The 15,843-nt window shown below is 44.6% G+C and overlaps 1 protein-coding gene across 1 annotated transcript; it reads left to right on the top strand.

Annotated features, from left to right (window-relative positions):
* Positions 1–4,533: 4,533 nt before the first annotated feature.
* Positions 4,534–15,508, top strand: LOC139176751 (2'-5'-oligoadenylate synthase 1-like). The gene is made up of 5 exons (XM_070769648.1): positions 4,534–4,820; positions 5,613–5,922; positions 8,454–8,638; positions 10,731–10,963; positions 11,780–15,508. Exons 1-5 carry the CDS (start codon positions 4,641–4,643, stop codon positions 11,979–11,981), a joined length of 1,110 nt encoding a protein of 369 aa, XP_070625749.1. The 5' UTR covers positions 4,534–4,640; the 3' UTR covers positions 11,982–15,508.
* The last annotated feature ends 335 nt before the right edge of the window (positions 15,509–15,843 follow it).

The following is a 15,843-nucleotide window of genomic DNA, read 5'->3' as shown; positions in this document are numbered from 1 at the left end:
CCGGTGGCCTGGGTTTTTGTCCTCTCTGGTTTCTGGAAGCTTTCTCTTCCTGCCGACATGCATGATGCCTACTCAGATAGTCAGTATTTAATGAGCATCTACTGTGTTGCAGCCCCTGGGGTTACAACAGTGAACAAGGCAGATGTGGTCCCCGAGCCCATGAAGTGTGCTTTCTGGTGGATTTCATCTTGGAAAGGTAGGCTCCAGCCAACTTGGCTGAGCTCACACCCTCCTGGAAGAATGCTTTTTGCTGGTGTCCACTCAATAAGAAGGGGACATCCTCCTCTTCTCCTACCTAGCCCAGCCTTGGGGAAAAACCCCTAGTGGTTGTAGAATCAGATAATGTCAAGGCTGAAAGAGACCATAGAGTTGAGCCAGAGTCTAGTTCAGTGAACTCACTTATCTGACAGATGAATAACCCAAAGTCCAGAGAAGGGAATGGCACACCCAGGGTCTCATGGCTGCAATGCCAGGAAAGGAGCTAGATCAGTAGACTCCGCGTGCACTGCTCTTAACGCACCAATCCAAAAAGGCAACTCACCAAATACCTCCTTTGTATTCTAGCACTTTCCATCCTGTGGTGAGCCTTTTCAGAGAGGATCCCTCAGTTGAGATTCTCAATGGTCCTGAATGTGAGCTAGTAAGTAAACTAACTTTTCAGAAGGATTTGGAAACTCCCTGCAAGTGCAATTTTTCAGCTCACACCAAGAGTGCTTAAGCAACTCATCAGGAAGGTTGGTTACCTCTCAGAAGGAGCTGACAGTTCCAGCCAAGGGAAACTTCTCTTCATGCCAAGTTTGAGGCAGTTTCCTTTTCTCATCCCCAAAAGGGTGGTTTTCGAGGTTGGGGACAGAAGCTGGCATATTAGAATCACCTGGGGAGATTCTTTTTTTTTTTTTTCAAACTACTGTGTTTGCCCTGCCACCTTCTCTGCTCCCTTCACATTCTGCTACACCCTGGGGACGGGAGGTATATTTGAAAACATTTCCTGGTTGATGGCTTGGTCTTCCCACCTCCATCATGACTTTGCAAACCTCTGCCCTAAAAGTCCGTCAATTTGCCTCCAATCCCGTCAGCTGCCACCAGGTGGAGAGAGGTGCCCTTTAGGGCCACAGAGCTCTCTCAGGAATGGCAGGAGACCCGAGTTACCACTCTCTTTCCTGTGCTCATGGTGCACCACTAGACACTACTGCTGAGCAAGATTGAAGGCAGGAGGAGAAGGGTCGACAGAGGATGAGATGGTTGGATGGCATCACCGACTTGATGGACGTGAGTTTGAGCAAGCTCCACTTTCCTGATGGACAGGGAAGCCTGGCATGCTGCAGTCCATGGGGTCGCGAAGAGTCAGACATGACTGAGTGACTGAACTGACTCACTTCCCACAGAACCTACGAGCAGCATCTATGTCCTGCAACACAGCACTCTACACCCAGCATCTACTATCGGTCAGTCCTGAGCAGCTGAAAAGAAGAAGCCTAATTTCCGCCTCTAAAATGGTTCATCTCCTTACCTGGGCATGAGGACACCCTTAATGGGCTGAGATGAATACATATGAGGAAAGTTTTCATATATATCAGTACACCTAACTTGGCTAATTTTCTTTTTCCCCACTGAAACCAAATATATCAAAGAGGGGATGCTGTGTCCTGAAAATCACCTGACCAGGAAAGCACACCAGCTATTTAATCTTTTCAGTGTAACATTCAGATCCTGACTGTCACTTCCTAGCTGTGGAACCTAAACTTTCTGAGTCTCAGTTTCCTCATCTGGAAAATGGGGGCAATAATAAAGACCTCAAATGGGTGAGACCAAGTTGTCAAGGTCTGGTCTCCCCTCTGGGTTGACAAAGGTGAAGGCCAAGGGGCTGGTGGCCCCTGGTGAAAGCTGGGCACAAGCCAAGTGGGTTAAACACCCAGGGTCTGAAACCCCCTGGGCTGGCCCCACTTCAGCTCAGTCAGACTTGCCAGGGGCCTTTCCTGATAAGGTTAATTAATAATAATAATCCAAGCACCATGGAAACAGAAATGGTTGTCCATGCTCGTAACAGGTGTAATATTTTGCTTGGCTCTGGCCCAAATTTGTTTCTTGAGCTTGAGCGAGTCTCTTCCTCCTATGGGTCTTCAATTCTGTAGGCAGGACATCAGAGTGTCCTGATTCTCTCACTGGGTTCCCCAGGCCCACAATGTGCCTTCATTTCCCAGTCATTCAAAGAAGACCTAGACCATACCATTGAAGGCAGACCCCCTGACTAAAATCCCGTATAATCTGTCTCACATAAAACACACGAGAATGAGCCATCTATGATTTCCTGTGCCTGTTTCTTTAAAGGAAACAAGAACATAAAGCCACTTGCAAAGGCTTAAGGGCCTAATTCCGGATTTTTCCAATTATGCCCTCAGTTCTTTCACAGTTGTCTCACTCATACTTAACTCTATGCGATGTTTTACGGAACTTGGCTTTATTACATCTTGCCAAAGAATTCAGTGCTGGTTTTCTAAGGACAGATCTCTTTTGCACTAGGGGCATCACCGACTCAATGGATATGAGTTTGAGCAAACTCCAGGAGATAGTGAAGGACAGGGAAGCCTGGCGTGCTGCAGTCCCTGGGGTTGCAAAGAGTCAGACATGACTTAGCGACTGAACAACAACAAGGATTTGTTTACATATACTTTTTCAAAAGTATATATTTCATTAATACGTATGATTGCCCCAAAGTCATTTGGGAGCAAACAGAATCTCTGATAAACACTTATTCCAAATGGATGTATAGAGTGTCACATAGTTGGATACCCGTCCCTTTTATGGTTCCAAATACCTTAGGCATGTCAATATTTACACAGAAGAGGTGAGGAGTGTCAATTAATTGATGAGCTGGCTAAGACAAGGGTGATTCAGAAAGTAGCTAACTGTCACTTACAGACCACTTCACCCAACAGCCAAATACACATGTTTCTCCAGCTCACGTGGGACATTCACCAAGAAAGACCACTGTTGAGCCCACAGGATGGGGCTCAGATTCAAAAGAACAGACAGCATAAAGTATAGAATTAAACAAGAAATGAGGAAAAGAAAGATACTTGGAGAATTCCAGCATCTTTGGAGATTACCACATGGGTCCAAAACTCTAAGAGACGGAAAAATTATTTTGCACTCAAGGAAAGGAAAAAAAATAACCAACTAAGATCTTGAGATGCGATGAAAGCAGCACTTAGAGGAAAACTTTTAGCACTGAATGTATATATTAGAAGAGGAGAAATATCTAAACTCAGAGATGAGCTGGTGGAGCAAGAGGTGAAAACATTCTGGGGTGATTTCGTAATTGGTGGAGATAAGACATGATTTTGGCAGTCATAAAATGTACAATGTAGAGTGAACCATAGAGTAAACGTTGAGCTTTGTTTAATAATAACATGTCAATATCAGTTCATCTTACCACACCAAAGTCAAAAATAGGGGAAATGATGGGGACATAAGTGAACTCTGTCCAGTTCAGTTCAGTCACTCAGTTGTGTCTGACTCTTTGCAACCCCATGAACCACAGCACGCCAGGCCTCCCTGTCCATCACCAACTCCTGGAGTTTACCCAAACTTATGTCCATTGAGTTGGAGATGCCATCCAACCATCTCATCCTCTGTCGTCCCTTCTCTTCCTGCCTTCAATCTTTCCCAGCATCAGGGTCTTTTCAAATAAGTCAGCTCTTCACATCAGGTGGCCAAAATATTGGAGTTTCAGCTTCAAGTGAACTCTGTACTTATACTCAATTTTTCTGTAAACCTGAAGCCTCTTTAGGAAATAAAGTCTATTAATCAAAAAGGGGGGAAAGTACAGGACAACGTCATTTAGAAAAAAAAAGACACTTTGTCCGTTAACCTGTGGTGGGGGGGAATATATATATATATATCTGAAAAGATCTACACCAGAATGCTTATAGATGTAGTTCTTGAGGTTTGGGATCCTAGATGGTCTTTACACTCTCTTATTTTCCTGGCATTTTTCTTTTTGAAATATGCAGGTAGTGCTGTAAAGATTACAGGAGACTATAAAACAGTTTGGTAGGCAACCAAAAAAGACAAAAGAAATCTCCCAAAATGTTTTTACTTATAATTTCTCTTGGGTGAGGTACTAACCTGGGTTAAAAAAGCAACATTTTCAGAATAGTGTCAAGAAAGGCCTAATGCTCTAGGGCAGGGGTCCCAACCAGGCCACACAGCAGGAAGCAATTGGCTGGCGAGCAAGCAAAGCTTCATTGGGGCTCCCCATTGCTCACATTGCTGCCTGAACCCCCTGCAAGAATTCATATATCTTCTTCCAAGAAACCAGTCCCTGGTGCCAAAAAGGTTGGGGACTGCTGTCTAAGGGGCTGGTTAAAAACAAAAAGTCTCAGAAAACAAGAGAAAGAGGTGGGAGACAAAGGTCAGGATCAAAGAGACACTTAATTTCTTCAATGCAAAGAACAAGGGTATGGCTCCTCCCTTCTGACGAAATGATAGCCCAGATTCTGACAAGGCTCTGCCTTTTCAAGGAAATGAAACTCACGGCAGCCTAGTTCCAGGCAGCAGAAAAGACAGAAGCTAATAGGTTTAGGCTACCAGTTCTGCCTCCCTTCAATGGTTCTTCTGCCCCTTCCTGCCTGAACATCATGAAGAAACTCAGAAAAACCCAAGCCAACAAACTGGATGAGTTCATCGAAGACCACCTCCTGCCACACAAGGAGTTCCGAAGGCAGGTTAATGAAGCCATTGACATCATCTGCACTTTCCTGAAGGAGACGTGCTTCCAAGAGGCCGTCCACCCTTTTCGGGTGTCCAAAGTTGTGAAGGTGAGTCTAGAACTGCCTGGCTGGGGAGAAGCGGGGCTGGTGAGCAAGCGTTTCCACAGAGACAGACAGAGAGCAAGAGGTTGAGGTCTCTAGGGCTGGTGGTTTCTGATTTATCCATGCCAAAACTATAACCACACTTGTGAAAATAGCTTCTGGGGAGAGGGCATCCAACTATAAGTTTTATACAAATGTCCTGGGGAAGTGTATAAACCACCTAGGTCACGAATCTAGGCAATCTGAATCCTGGCAGTATCTACAGTTCACTAATCTTTGACCAGGCTGGGGTCTCACCATTTCTGCAGAGTCATGAGCTGGTTAAGAGTATAGGTTTTGAAAGCAAATAGCGCCTGCTGGCTGTGAGGTCTTGGGCAAGTCACTTAACCTCTCTGTACCTTGGTTTCCTTATCCAGAATTTTCAGCAAATCAAGTAAAGTCAGCCATGGGCCAGTTTACAGTATTAATCACATAAGGTCATAAATTACAAGACGTAAAGAACACAGACTTTAGAAAAAGACAACCAGGGTGTGAACAGCATCTCTGTCACCTACTAGCTGTGTGACTTGACTGATACATGATCTCTCTCAGCATCCGTTTCGCCATCCGGAAGATGACAACAGATAGTAACAGTAGCTAGATCCCAGAGTTCTTGTGAGCATTCTAGGAGTTACAGCCTTTGATGCCTTCAGAGCAGTGGCTAGCGCTCAAAATGTTAGTGATTGTTCTCAGCATTTTATTTAGGGAGGCTCTTCTCAAATGATAAATGTCAGTTCTCATTCTCATCACCTGTTTTAGGGTGGCTCCTCAGGCAAAGGCACGACCCTCAAGGACCTCTCAGATGCTGACCTTGTCGTCTTCCTCACCAATCTCACAAGTTTTCAGGAAAACTTTGAGCACCGAGTAAGATTCATCAAGGAAATTAGGAGACGGTTGGAAGCCTATCAAAGACAGAAAACATTTGAAGTGGAGTTTGAGGTCCTGAAGCAGCGAAAGAGGAAGCGGCGTGCTCTCAGCTTCGTGCTCAGGTCCCCCTGGTTCTGCCAGGGGGTAAAGTTTGATGTCCTGCCCGCCTTTGATGCCCTGGCTAAGTACTCCCAGTCACAAGGTATTTCAGCCTTTGTCCTATGTCAGGGATTCTTTCTTTCTTTTTTTTCATGGTTTTGAGCAGAAATCTCCCTCAGTTCAAGAGCCTTTTAAAACATCCCGTCAACACGGGGAGGAGATCTTAGTATCTCTCTCAGAGCAAGATAATTAGGGTCATACTCAGCCACCATGACAATATTAAACAGCAAATTGGTACAAATTCGGGGTAAGATGTTTCTTTTTTTCATCTTATTTATTTATTTATATTGAAATATAGCTGATTGACAAGGTTGATTCCTGTTGTACATCAAAGTGATTTGGTTTTATGTATATACACACACACACATACATACACACACAATTCTTTTTAAAACATTCTTTCCCATTATGTTTTATCATAGGATTTCTGTTAACTGGAGGGTAGTTGCTTTACACTGTGTGTTAGTGTCTGCTGTGCAACAACGTGAATCAGCTATAAGCATACACGTATCGCCAAACTTTGAACTGTGTCTGTGAGCATCTGTGCTTCATCGCAGTTTCTTTTGTGCATCCCTAATAAGATGTGTCCTAAGGTAATTACTTTGTTTTACACCATTTTGACTTAACAAAACTTTCACAGGAACACTCTACTTTTGAATAGTGGGGATAAGTGTGTAAACTCTTACCATCCGTAACCTCCTTGTGACAGGTTTATAGCCTGTTGGACTCACTTGGTACCTCTCACTTACCTTCCTCTTGATCTCTTACAGAGCTTTATCTGTTGTGCATCTCAGGATCAAAAGAATATATTGAAAATTGAGCTCATGGGGGATGGTACTGACAACACCCTGTTTTCTCTAAGGCACAATGGATGCTAGGCTGCCTTCTGCAGGAACAAGAAGTATTTTAAGAGAGGTTGAAATCTGGTCTACTTGTGGTCACTCAGTCTACACTAGCCCCACATATATTAAGAAATGTGAATACTTTCCTTGGGAGAGAGGACCATGTCTTGATTTATCTGTCTTTTCTAACTACTGGCTTTCTGGTCCAGATTTTCTACAGTGACATCCTCCATTATTCCCAGTTGGCTCATTTTTTTTCCCTTAACCCTTTGTGCTCCCTCACATTTTGTATGTTTGTTTATTATAGCCAGGCTTACTAGTTCTACTTATGCCAAAGTGTGTGAACCTTACCTTACTAAAAATGAGGAAGTTACACATAAAACAGATCACCAACAAGGATATACTGAATAGCATAGGGAACTATTGGAAAAGGACATGGCAACCCACTTCAGTATTCTTGCCTAGAAAATCCCATGGATGGAGTTGCCTGGTAGGCTAGTCTATGGGGTCACAGAGAGTCGAACACAACTGAGTGACTTCACTTTCAATAGGGAACTATGTTCAGTATCTTATAGTATATCTTATCTATTTATAACTGAATCACATTGCTGGACACCTGAAACCAACACAATATTGTAAATAAATTAACTTCAAGTCGTTCAGCTGTGTCCAACTCTTTGTGACCCCATGGACTGTAGCCCGCCAGGCTCCTCTGTCCTTGGGATTCTCTGGGCAAGGATACTGGACTGGATTGCCGTTCCCTTCTCCAGGGGATCTTCCTCACCCAGGGATCAAACCTGGGTCTCCTGCATTGCAGGCAGATTCTTTATCATCTGAGCCACCAGGGAAGCCCAAGAATAGATAAATCCCATCCCCCAAAATTAGGCAGCATAGATCTGATGTAAACTCAGAATGTTAATTTCATCTATTTTTCAAAGCATGAGGAACCTCAGCAAACTTATCCTGAGCATTAGCATCTATAGACAATCTGCAAGATCACTGGGACAGGGAGCAATACATCTCTGAGGTTCAATTTCCGCTGTGTACCTTGGAGGCACAAGGCATATTCCATGGCCTAAATGAGACAGACAGAGAACCTCTTTCCTGGAGCTTGACCATATGAACACCAGGAATGAGATGATGACTCGCTCTGACAAAAACCGAATATGGGGATCCAAAAGAGAGAGGTGGGGATCAGAGGACTTTCACAGACAGGGCAACAAGGGAGGTGACCTCTGACCTGAGGCCTAAGGGATGAGAAGAGGCCAAGCACGCAAAGATCTGGGGGTTCCAGAGGAGGAAACAGCAGGTGCAAAGACAGGAATGAACATGGCATATTTGAAGAAGTGAAGCATCCAGGGGAGTCAGTGGCAAAGGGATTGAGGCAGGAGGTAAGACAAAGGAGGAGATAGGTCTCACCATCCGTGTGGGCCACTTTGCGGACTTGGAATTTTATCCAGAGGTCCTAGGAAGCAAGAAGTGGAAGGATCAGGTTTAAAGGGCTCTGTATGGGCTGTGGAGGATCCAGGGAGGAGGGTGCCGCCACCTCTGCTGAGTCCAGGTGAGAGACGATGGGTGACGGCAGTAGAGGCGGGAGAAGGGAGGACCGGGGATGGACCTCAGGCCCCCTGGCTCTGGGCCTGCTGACCTCCCCACTGGCCCCTACGGCCAGTGAGCTTGTCTAGAGAAGAGAAGAGCTGATGCCTTAAAGTTCTGGATGCCTCCTCCATAGCTCAGGTGACTGAAGATTACAAACCTAACCCTCAAATCTACGTCCAGCTCATCCAAGAGTGTGAGAACCTGAGGAGAGAGGGCGAGTTCTCCCCCTGCTTCACGGAGCTGCAGAGAGCCTTCCTGACGGAGCGTCCGGCCAAGCTGAAGAGCCTCATCCGCCTGGTGAAGCACTGGTACCAACAGGTATGGCCGGTCCCATCTGGGCAGAGAGCCGAGGAGGAGGAAGAGGGGAAGGGAGAGAGTGAGGACGGGAGAGGAGGGAGGGAGGCGTGGAGGGAGGGAAGGAGCAGGGAGAGGTGTGGGGAGGAGAAGAAAGAAGAGAGGGAGGAGGGGAGGAATCAGAAAGGATGCGGGAGGCAGGAGGGAGCCGGATGGAGACGGATGGAGAGGAGGGAAGGGCATGGAGGAGGGGAGAGGGCAGGAAACAAGAAGGAAAGGCTGAAAGGAAGAAGGTGGAGGTGTAGAGGGTGTAGGGAGGGGGAAAGGTTAGGGAGAAAAAAAAGTAGGGCCTGCCTGGGATGGGTGCCAGTGGACATCTCATTCTTCCTAGTCTTCCCACATCACGAAACGAGAGCTCCATCCTTCCAGCTACGCTGGGCAGAACCATGGGTCCTTCTTATCTTTTTCACACACATACCCACTCACACACCCATCCAACCAGTCTGCAAGTGGCTTGGACCTGTATCTAAAATAAACCCATTATCATCGATTGCTACCGTCTCAGTCACTTCCACTGACCCCCATACCCTCCCCCCCACCATAATCTCAGGAGGCTCACAGGATCTGCCCTCACGCTCTCCGAACCCCTCTCTCTGCCCTCTCACCCCCACTCCCAGGCTGGTCTCTCCTCTTCATTAGTTCTCCAAGGAGGAAACTCTACTCCAGCCTCAGGGCCTTTGCATGAGCTTGTTTGTTTGTTTATTGTCTATCTCCCCACTAAAAATGTCCACAAAAGAAGGGCTTTGTATATTTTATTTATATATATTGTATAAATATACATTATAATATTGTATATTTTATTCATTGCTGTCGCCACAGAACCTAGAATAGTGCCTGGCACATAATACGTGCTCACTGGGTAATTATTCAATAAATTAATGAGTGCTAACCCCCTACTCCCCGCCTCCCAACCCACACTCTTTTATTCACTTCCTGACTGTCTGAATTTGGGCACATGAAGTAACCTCTTGTTTTGTCACTTGTGAAGAGTAACATGGCCCAGCAACACTAAATCATATGCCATGACGATGCGCATATGGTTTGTTTGGGTAATTTGCACATTTTAACATTAATTCCTCAAATCCATCATCACTATATCTTTCCATTTATTTTTGTCATCTTCAGTTTCTCTCATCAAAGTCTTATACACTACAGGGTACAGGTCTTTCACCTCTATGGTTAAATTTATTCCTAGTTTTTAAATCCTTTTTGATGCAATTATAAATGGGATTGTTTTTAAATTTCTCATTCCAGTAGTCTGTTATTCATGTATAGAGGTACAACAGATTTCCATGTGTTATTTTTGTATCCTGCAGTATTCCTGCATTCAGTCTTCGATTGTCTTAAGTTTTTGGTGGTGTCTTTGGGTTTTCTATGTATAATATCATGTCATCTGCAAATAGCAATAGTATAACGTCCTCCTTTTTGCTCTGGATGTATTTTGTTTCTTTTTCCTGCCTGATTGCTATGGACAGACTTCTAATACTATATTGGATAAATGTGGGGAGAGAGGGCATGTATGTCTTGTTCCCGATCTTAAAAGCTTCCAGCCTTCACCACTGAGTGTGATATTAGCTGTGTGTTGGTCATATACGGCTTATATTGAGTTATGTTCTCTCCATACCCACCTTGGAAACAGTCTGTATCACATACGACTGTTGAATTTTCTCAAATGTTTTTTCTGTATCTGGGGAAATGGTCACACGCTTTTTATCCTTTATTTTCTTAATACAACTGTATCAATTGATTGATCTGTGATACTGAAGCATCCTTGCATCCCTGGAATATATCTAACTTGATCATACTGTATGACCTTATAATATATTGGAGAATTTACTTTGCTAGTATTTTGTGGAGGATTTTCACATCTATGATAAATCAGGCCTATCGTTTTCTTTTTTGTGCTGTATTTGTCTGGTTTTGGTATAAAAGGAGTTTGAAATCGTCTCTTGATCCTCACTTTTCTGGAATAGTTTGAGAAGTATTGGCATTAACTCATTAACTGTTCATACAAAAGCTGAAAAATTCATGTTTCTAATTTTTTTCCTCTTCTCAGTGTAAGAAGAGACATGGGAAAAAACTGCCCTCACAGTATGCCCTGGAGTTGCTGACTATCTATGCCTGGGAGCAGGAAGGCTCAAAAACAAAATTCAAGACAGCTGAAGGATTTCGGACTGTTTTGGAGTTAGTCCTGAAGCATCAGGACCTCTGCATCTACTGGAAAAAGTATTATGACTTTGAAAACCCTATTATTACACAATGCCTGAAAAGACAACTTGAAAAACCCAGGTACTCTATCCTCACATGGCTTAGATCCCCATAAAATGAAGCGCTGATTACAGCTGTGGAACCCTGGAAATTCAGGAAAAAATAGGGTTCCACATTTATTGATCATCAGCTATTGTCAATCATGCTGAGTGCTTTACTCTTACCATGCAATTTAAATAATAAATTTAAATAATAACCTGCAACCCTGTGAGGCTGGCACTGTGCTAACCATTACACAGATTAACTGAGGTTTGGAGAAAGAAGGGCTTGTTCAAACCTTTACAGAAAATGAGTGAAATAACTGAAATTTTACTGACATAACAATAGCTACAGCAATAATAAAAATTGCTTCCAGGAAGTAAGAGCTTGCTGTAAGACAAAAACACTCTGATAGAATAGTGGAATTTTGGTTATTAAACCTGTCATGTATAGACCCCTCATTATGTTTCAGTTACTGTTGGGAGCATGTCAAGTGCTTCTCTAGATCCTCATACAGCATCCTTTGAGGCAGGGATTTTCAAATCTGCCCATTTCACAGATGAGGATACTGAGGACTAGAGATTCAGGTGACCTGCCCAGAGAGACACCACTACTAAAGAGCAGAGGTGAGATTGAAACCGGGTCTCTCCAGGCCCAAATGCAAGCCTCCTTCACCTCGTGTTCAATGCCCACTGTAGGGCAAGGCACCCAGGTCACAACCCAGGGAGAGGTGTCCATGGGCCCTCCAACTGCCCCCAGAAACAGTCTACCCAGGCTGGTATTTTGCCCTGCCGGGAGCTCTGAACACCCCAGACACAGCCCATGTACTCACCTGTCCTCTCTGACTGTTGTTTCCAGGCCTGTGATTCTGGACCCGGCTGACCCGACTGGAAATGTGGCTGGTAGAGAGCCACAGAGGTGGCAGCTGCTGGCACAGGAGGTTACAGTCTGGCTGAGGTATTCGTGCTGTAAGAATCAGAATGGGTCTCCAGTGAGCCCCTGGAACGTGCCAGTGACACCTCCTCATTACTTATCTGACCTGATATTGATGGCATGTTGAGATAACAACTTCTAGAAATGCTACTTAGTCAAATGGAGTTTCATCTCAGTCTTTGTATTCTTTCATTGTGGTTACTAGAATATGTAGAATTATACCTGTGTGTGCCCCAGAATGAATCACTGGCTTAGACAGCAGGCTTACCAACTTACACTGTCACCCTGCCTTGGTACCAAAACCAACGTGTCATTGACAAAAGTCCATTCCAGAAAAACTCCCATAAGGACACACAAAAGATCAAGATGTTCTTATTGCCTGAGTCACTGGTCACCTAAGTGGTTGGAAGACAGTCTTTGGCTTCTCCATATTGCTGTTCCTCCTTTGAGGCCTCCAGCATCCCCATGAGATGGGTTTTACTTTGATTCTCATTGTAATACATTGAGACATGGCCACTCACTCAGAGTCCCCTGATGAGTGAGAGACGAGAGTGTGAAGTTAGGGTTAGGGTCCTTCTTGCTATGAAGCTCCTGCTCTTTGTTGCCGCTCTCAATGTGTCTTCATACACTGAATTTTTCTGTTTCTCATTTGGGGACCATGACAAGGGATATAGCAGAGCCTCAGTGGAGGGAACATACTCGGCTGAGGGTCCCAGCTACTGCCCTCTGTGATCCATCTCCACGTTGACACCAAGCCACGCTGCCTACCTGCAGCTCCCAGACAATGACCATGGGTGCCAGAGACACTCAGGCAGCCCCATTCCTGAGAGGCAGGGGAAGCTCCGACATGGGACACTGGTGAAAGGACTCTCCACGACCTTGCTGGACTTTGTCTTGACGGCAGAGCCAACTGTCCTTCCTTCTTGCCTTCACCCAGAGTCAGATTAGATCAGGGTTGTCAGCTTTCGCAGCTTCCATAAGATCCCTGATCACTGTCTCTCACCTGGGTGTTTCCCCAAAGAACAAGCTCCCACATTTAATGTCACATTGGCATCTGCTCCTTAGAGTGACCCAGACCCACACAAGCACCTCTGCCACCACCCTCAAGGTAGGTGTGGGCTCTTCAGCAAATCCTAGCTGTGATGACCCGAGGTGCCATCCTGGTCATCCTCAGCCATCACCTCTTCTCTTGTCACTGCCTACGAGGTGGCTCCTAGATGAAGCCACCGTCTCACCCTCTCCCCACCCCATCTCAACCCTCATTCCTGCTCCTTGGCCGGGGCTTCTGTGTTTATCCTTTGTATATTTGTGTTCTCAGAGGCTTTGACATCTGGGCCCTGCTGATCCTGGAGAGACTGCCCTCCTGGGGTTGGCTGTTTCCTAGACACAGCCAGCAGCTCACCTGTTGGCCTTTCCCATGCAAACCTGTCGAGCCTTTCCTCTCTGCTCCACTGCCCAGACTCAGAGCCAGTCTGAGCCACAACCCACCCTGCCCCACTCATGCTGGGACCAGGTACCAGATGACTCAGGAAACCCCTTCCTCTCCACAGCCCTCTTACTTTATTCATACTTGCCATCCAAAGACTGCTTTCCCTGCCTCGCCTGCCTTTCCCAGAGAAATGACCATCAAGGTCTTGGCCTTGTTTTTCTCTAACTCGGTCTGCCTCACGGAAGACCCTGGGGGTTCCCGTGTGGCCTGGACACAGGATGACAGGCTGTGTCTCCTGTTTCTAGGGACCTGGGAGGACCATACTTGGTCACTGATTTAAACATGAGAGTGAGAAATATGGTTGTTTTTAAACAAGAGGAAGAATCCCAAAGTGTCTTCAAAACTTGGATCCTTACTCTCTAGTCTCTTGTATCTCGATTTCCATGTCCATGTCGAGTCTTTCTGAAAATGGGATTCTACTCGCCATGGGGTTTTGTTACCACTGTGTTATCTTTAGCACATGTATCTCTTCATGCGTAGAGGATACTTTGGAATCACACGTAATTACCATGTGGGTGGTCTGCTTGTATTGTTTTCTGAGAGTGTTTCAGAATTACATATAAAGCTACAGTCACTAGTAGATTAACTGAATTGGTAAATAGTTGCTCAATTGAAGAGCCACATGGATCATATGGTAGCTGCTACTGCTGCTGCTAAGTCGCTTCAGTCGTGTCCAACTCTGCGCAACCCCATCGACGGCAGCCCATCAGGCTCCACCGTCCCTGGGACTCTCCAGGCAAGAACACTGGAGTGGGTTGCCATTTCCTTCTCCAGGGGGTCTCCCAACCCAGGGATTGAACCCAGGTCTCCCGCATTGCAAGCAGGTTCTTTACCAGCTGAGCCACCAGGGAAGCCCAAGGCCCTCGTTATTTTGTCATTAACCCCTTATCAGATAGTGGATTGTAATCATTTTCTCTATTTCCATTCCCTTTTCTCCCTTTTATTTTATGCCTGTTTTTCATTTTTATTTTATATTGGAGTATAGTTGATTTACATTGTTAGTTTGAATGTACAGCAAAGTGATTCAGCTATACATATATCTATTCTTTTTCATCAATTACCTTTTCACTTCATTGTGTTTTTTTCATTTGCGGGGCAGAAGCTTTTTAGTTGGATTAGTTCCCCTTTGTCTATTTTTGTTTTATTGTCAGTGTTTTGTTTACACAGTCAATTACTCTTTGGCAAAGTTGTCAAGAATATACAATGAGGAAAGGACAGTCTCTTCAATAGATCAAGCTGGGAAAATTGGATATCCACATGCAAAAGGATAAAATCACAACTTTTCTTCCAGCTTGCACAAATATCAACTCAGAATAGATAAAGGCCTAAACATAAGAGCCGAAACTGAAAAACTCCTAGAAGAAAACACAGGGAGAAAGCTTCAAGACGTAAAGTTGGCAAGACTTTATGACTATCATATCAAAACACAGACAAATGGGTGTGAGTTGGTGGTCTGTACTAGTTCTGCTGTGTGGATGCCAGGTATTCCGGCAGCATTTGCTGAAGGGACCGTCCATCCCCACTGTTCTGCAGAACCACTTCAGACATATGTCCAGAGTCATCTGTGTGTGAACCTGTGTTATATCATTGATCAATTTTTGTGTCCTTGGTTTAATGTTACCTTTACTAATTATGATAGCCTGGTATTAATTCTCAGTGTCTTGTAGAAAACTCTGTTCTATCCAAACTAATGTCTTCTCTTGGCTCTGTCTATTTCTATGTTAATATTATACTCAGTTTGTGAATTTTCACCCAAAATACAGGGAGGCATTTGATTAGAATTCCATAAATTAGTTCAGGGAAAATGACATCCATGTAATATTGAGAATTCCAGTCCACAAACTTGGAACTTCTTTCCATTAATTTTCTTCTTTAATTACTCTGTAACTACAGTTTATAGTTTTTCCCTGCATTGCTATTACATATGCTTTCTCATATTATTCCTAGATATCCATATTTATATTAGTGTACTTAGCAAGTGTTCCTAAATTTCCTTTGTAATGTTGGTTTCATGAAGACCTCAATGTTTTCAGTGGCTATGTGGATTATAGTATGATGAGTGAGCTTTACACTTTTCTTAATTTTGTGGTTTTGTTGTATTCTGCTGTAAATCTATATAGCTTATATGACCACAAGAAACAATAAAGCATTTTCTTTCAAAAGTTTTTTGGATAAGTGTTTGTCAGCTGAACTCTGATGATTTGGTCAAAGCTGGTAGATGCAGGTGACACAAAGCTCGAGGGTGGTGCACTTCAGAACTGCTGGTTCAACCTCAAATTCATGAGACTCAGAACAGAGAAGAGAGCATGTAAGGGATGATGGTCATGCTCGTAAGAAATCTGAAACACCCGAGTCATAAATGCCTCATTGCCCAGAGCTGAGTCCTCATTCTGGGCCACTTCCTGCTGAGGAAACAAAACTGGGGAGAATTGAGATTAAAGCAGAAGAGATGAGGGTGGAGTTCTCTGAGCTACCTGCCTTCCGGGCTCCCAGCTCCATG

This window comes from Bos indicus, chromosome 17, assembly GCF_029378745.1.
Source record: "Bos indicus isolate NIAB-ARS_2022 breed Sahiwal x Tharparkar chromosome 17, NIAB-ARS_B.indTharparkar_mat_pri_1.0, whole genome shotgun sequence".
NCBI lineage: Eukaryota > Metazoa > Chordata > Mammalia > Artiodactyla > Bovidae > Bos > Bos indicus.
The sequence above is the reverse complement of the archived record's forward strand: the minus strand, read 5'-3'. Positions and strand labels throughout refer to the sequence as shown.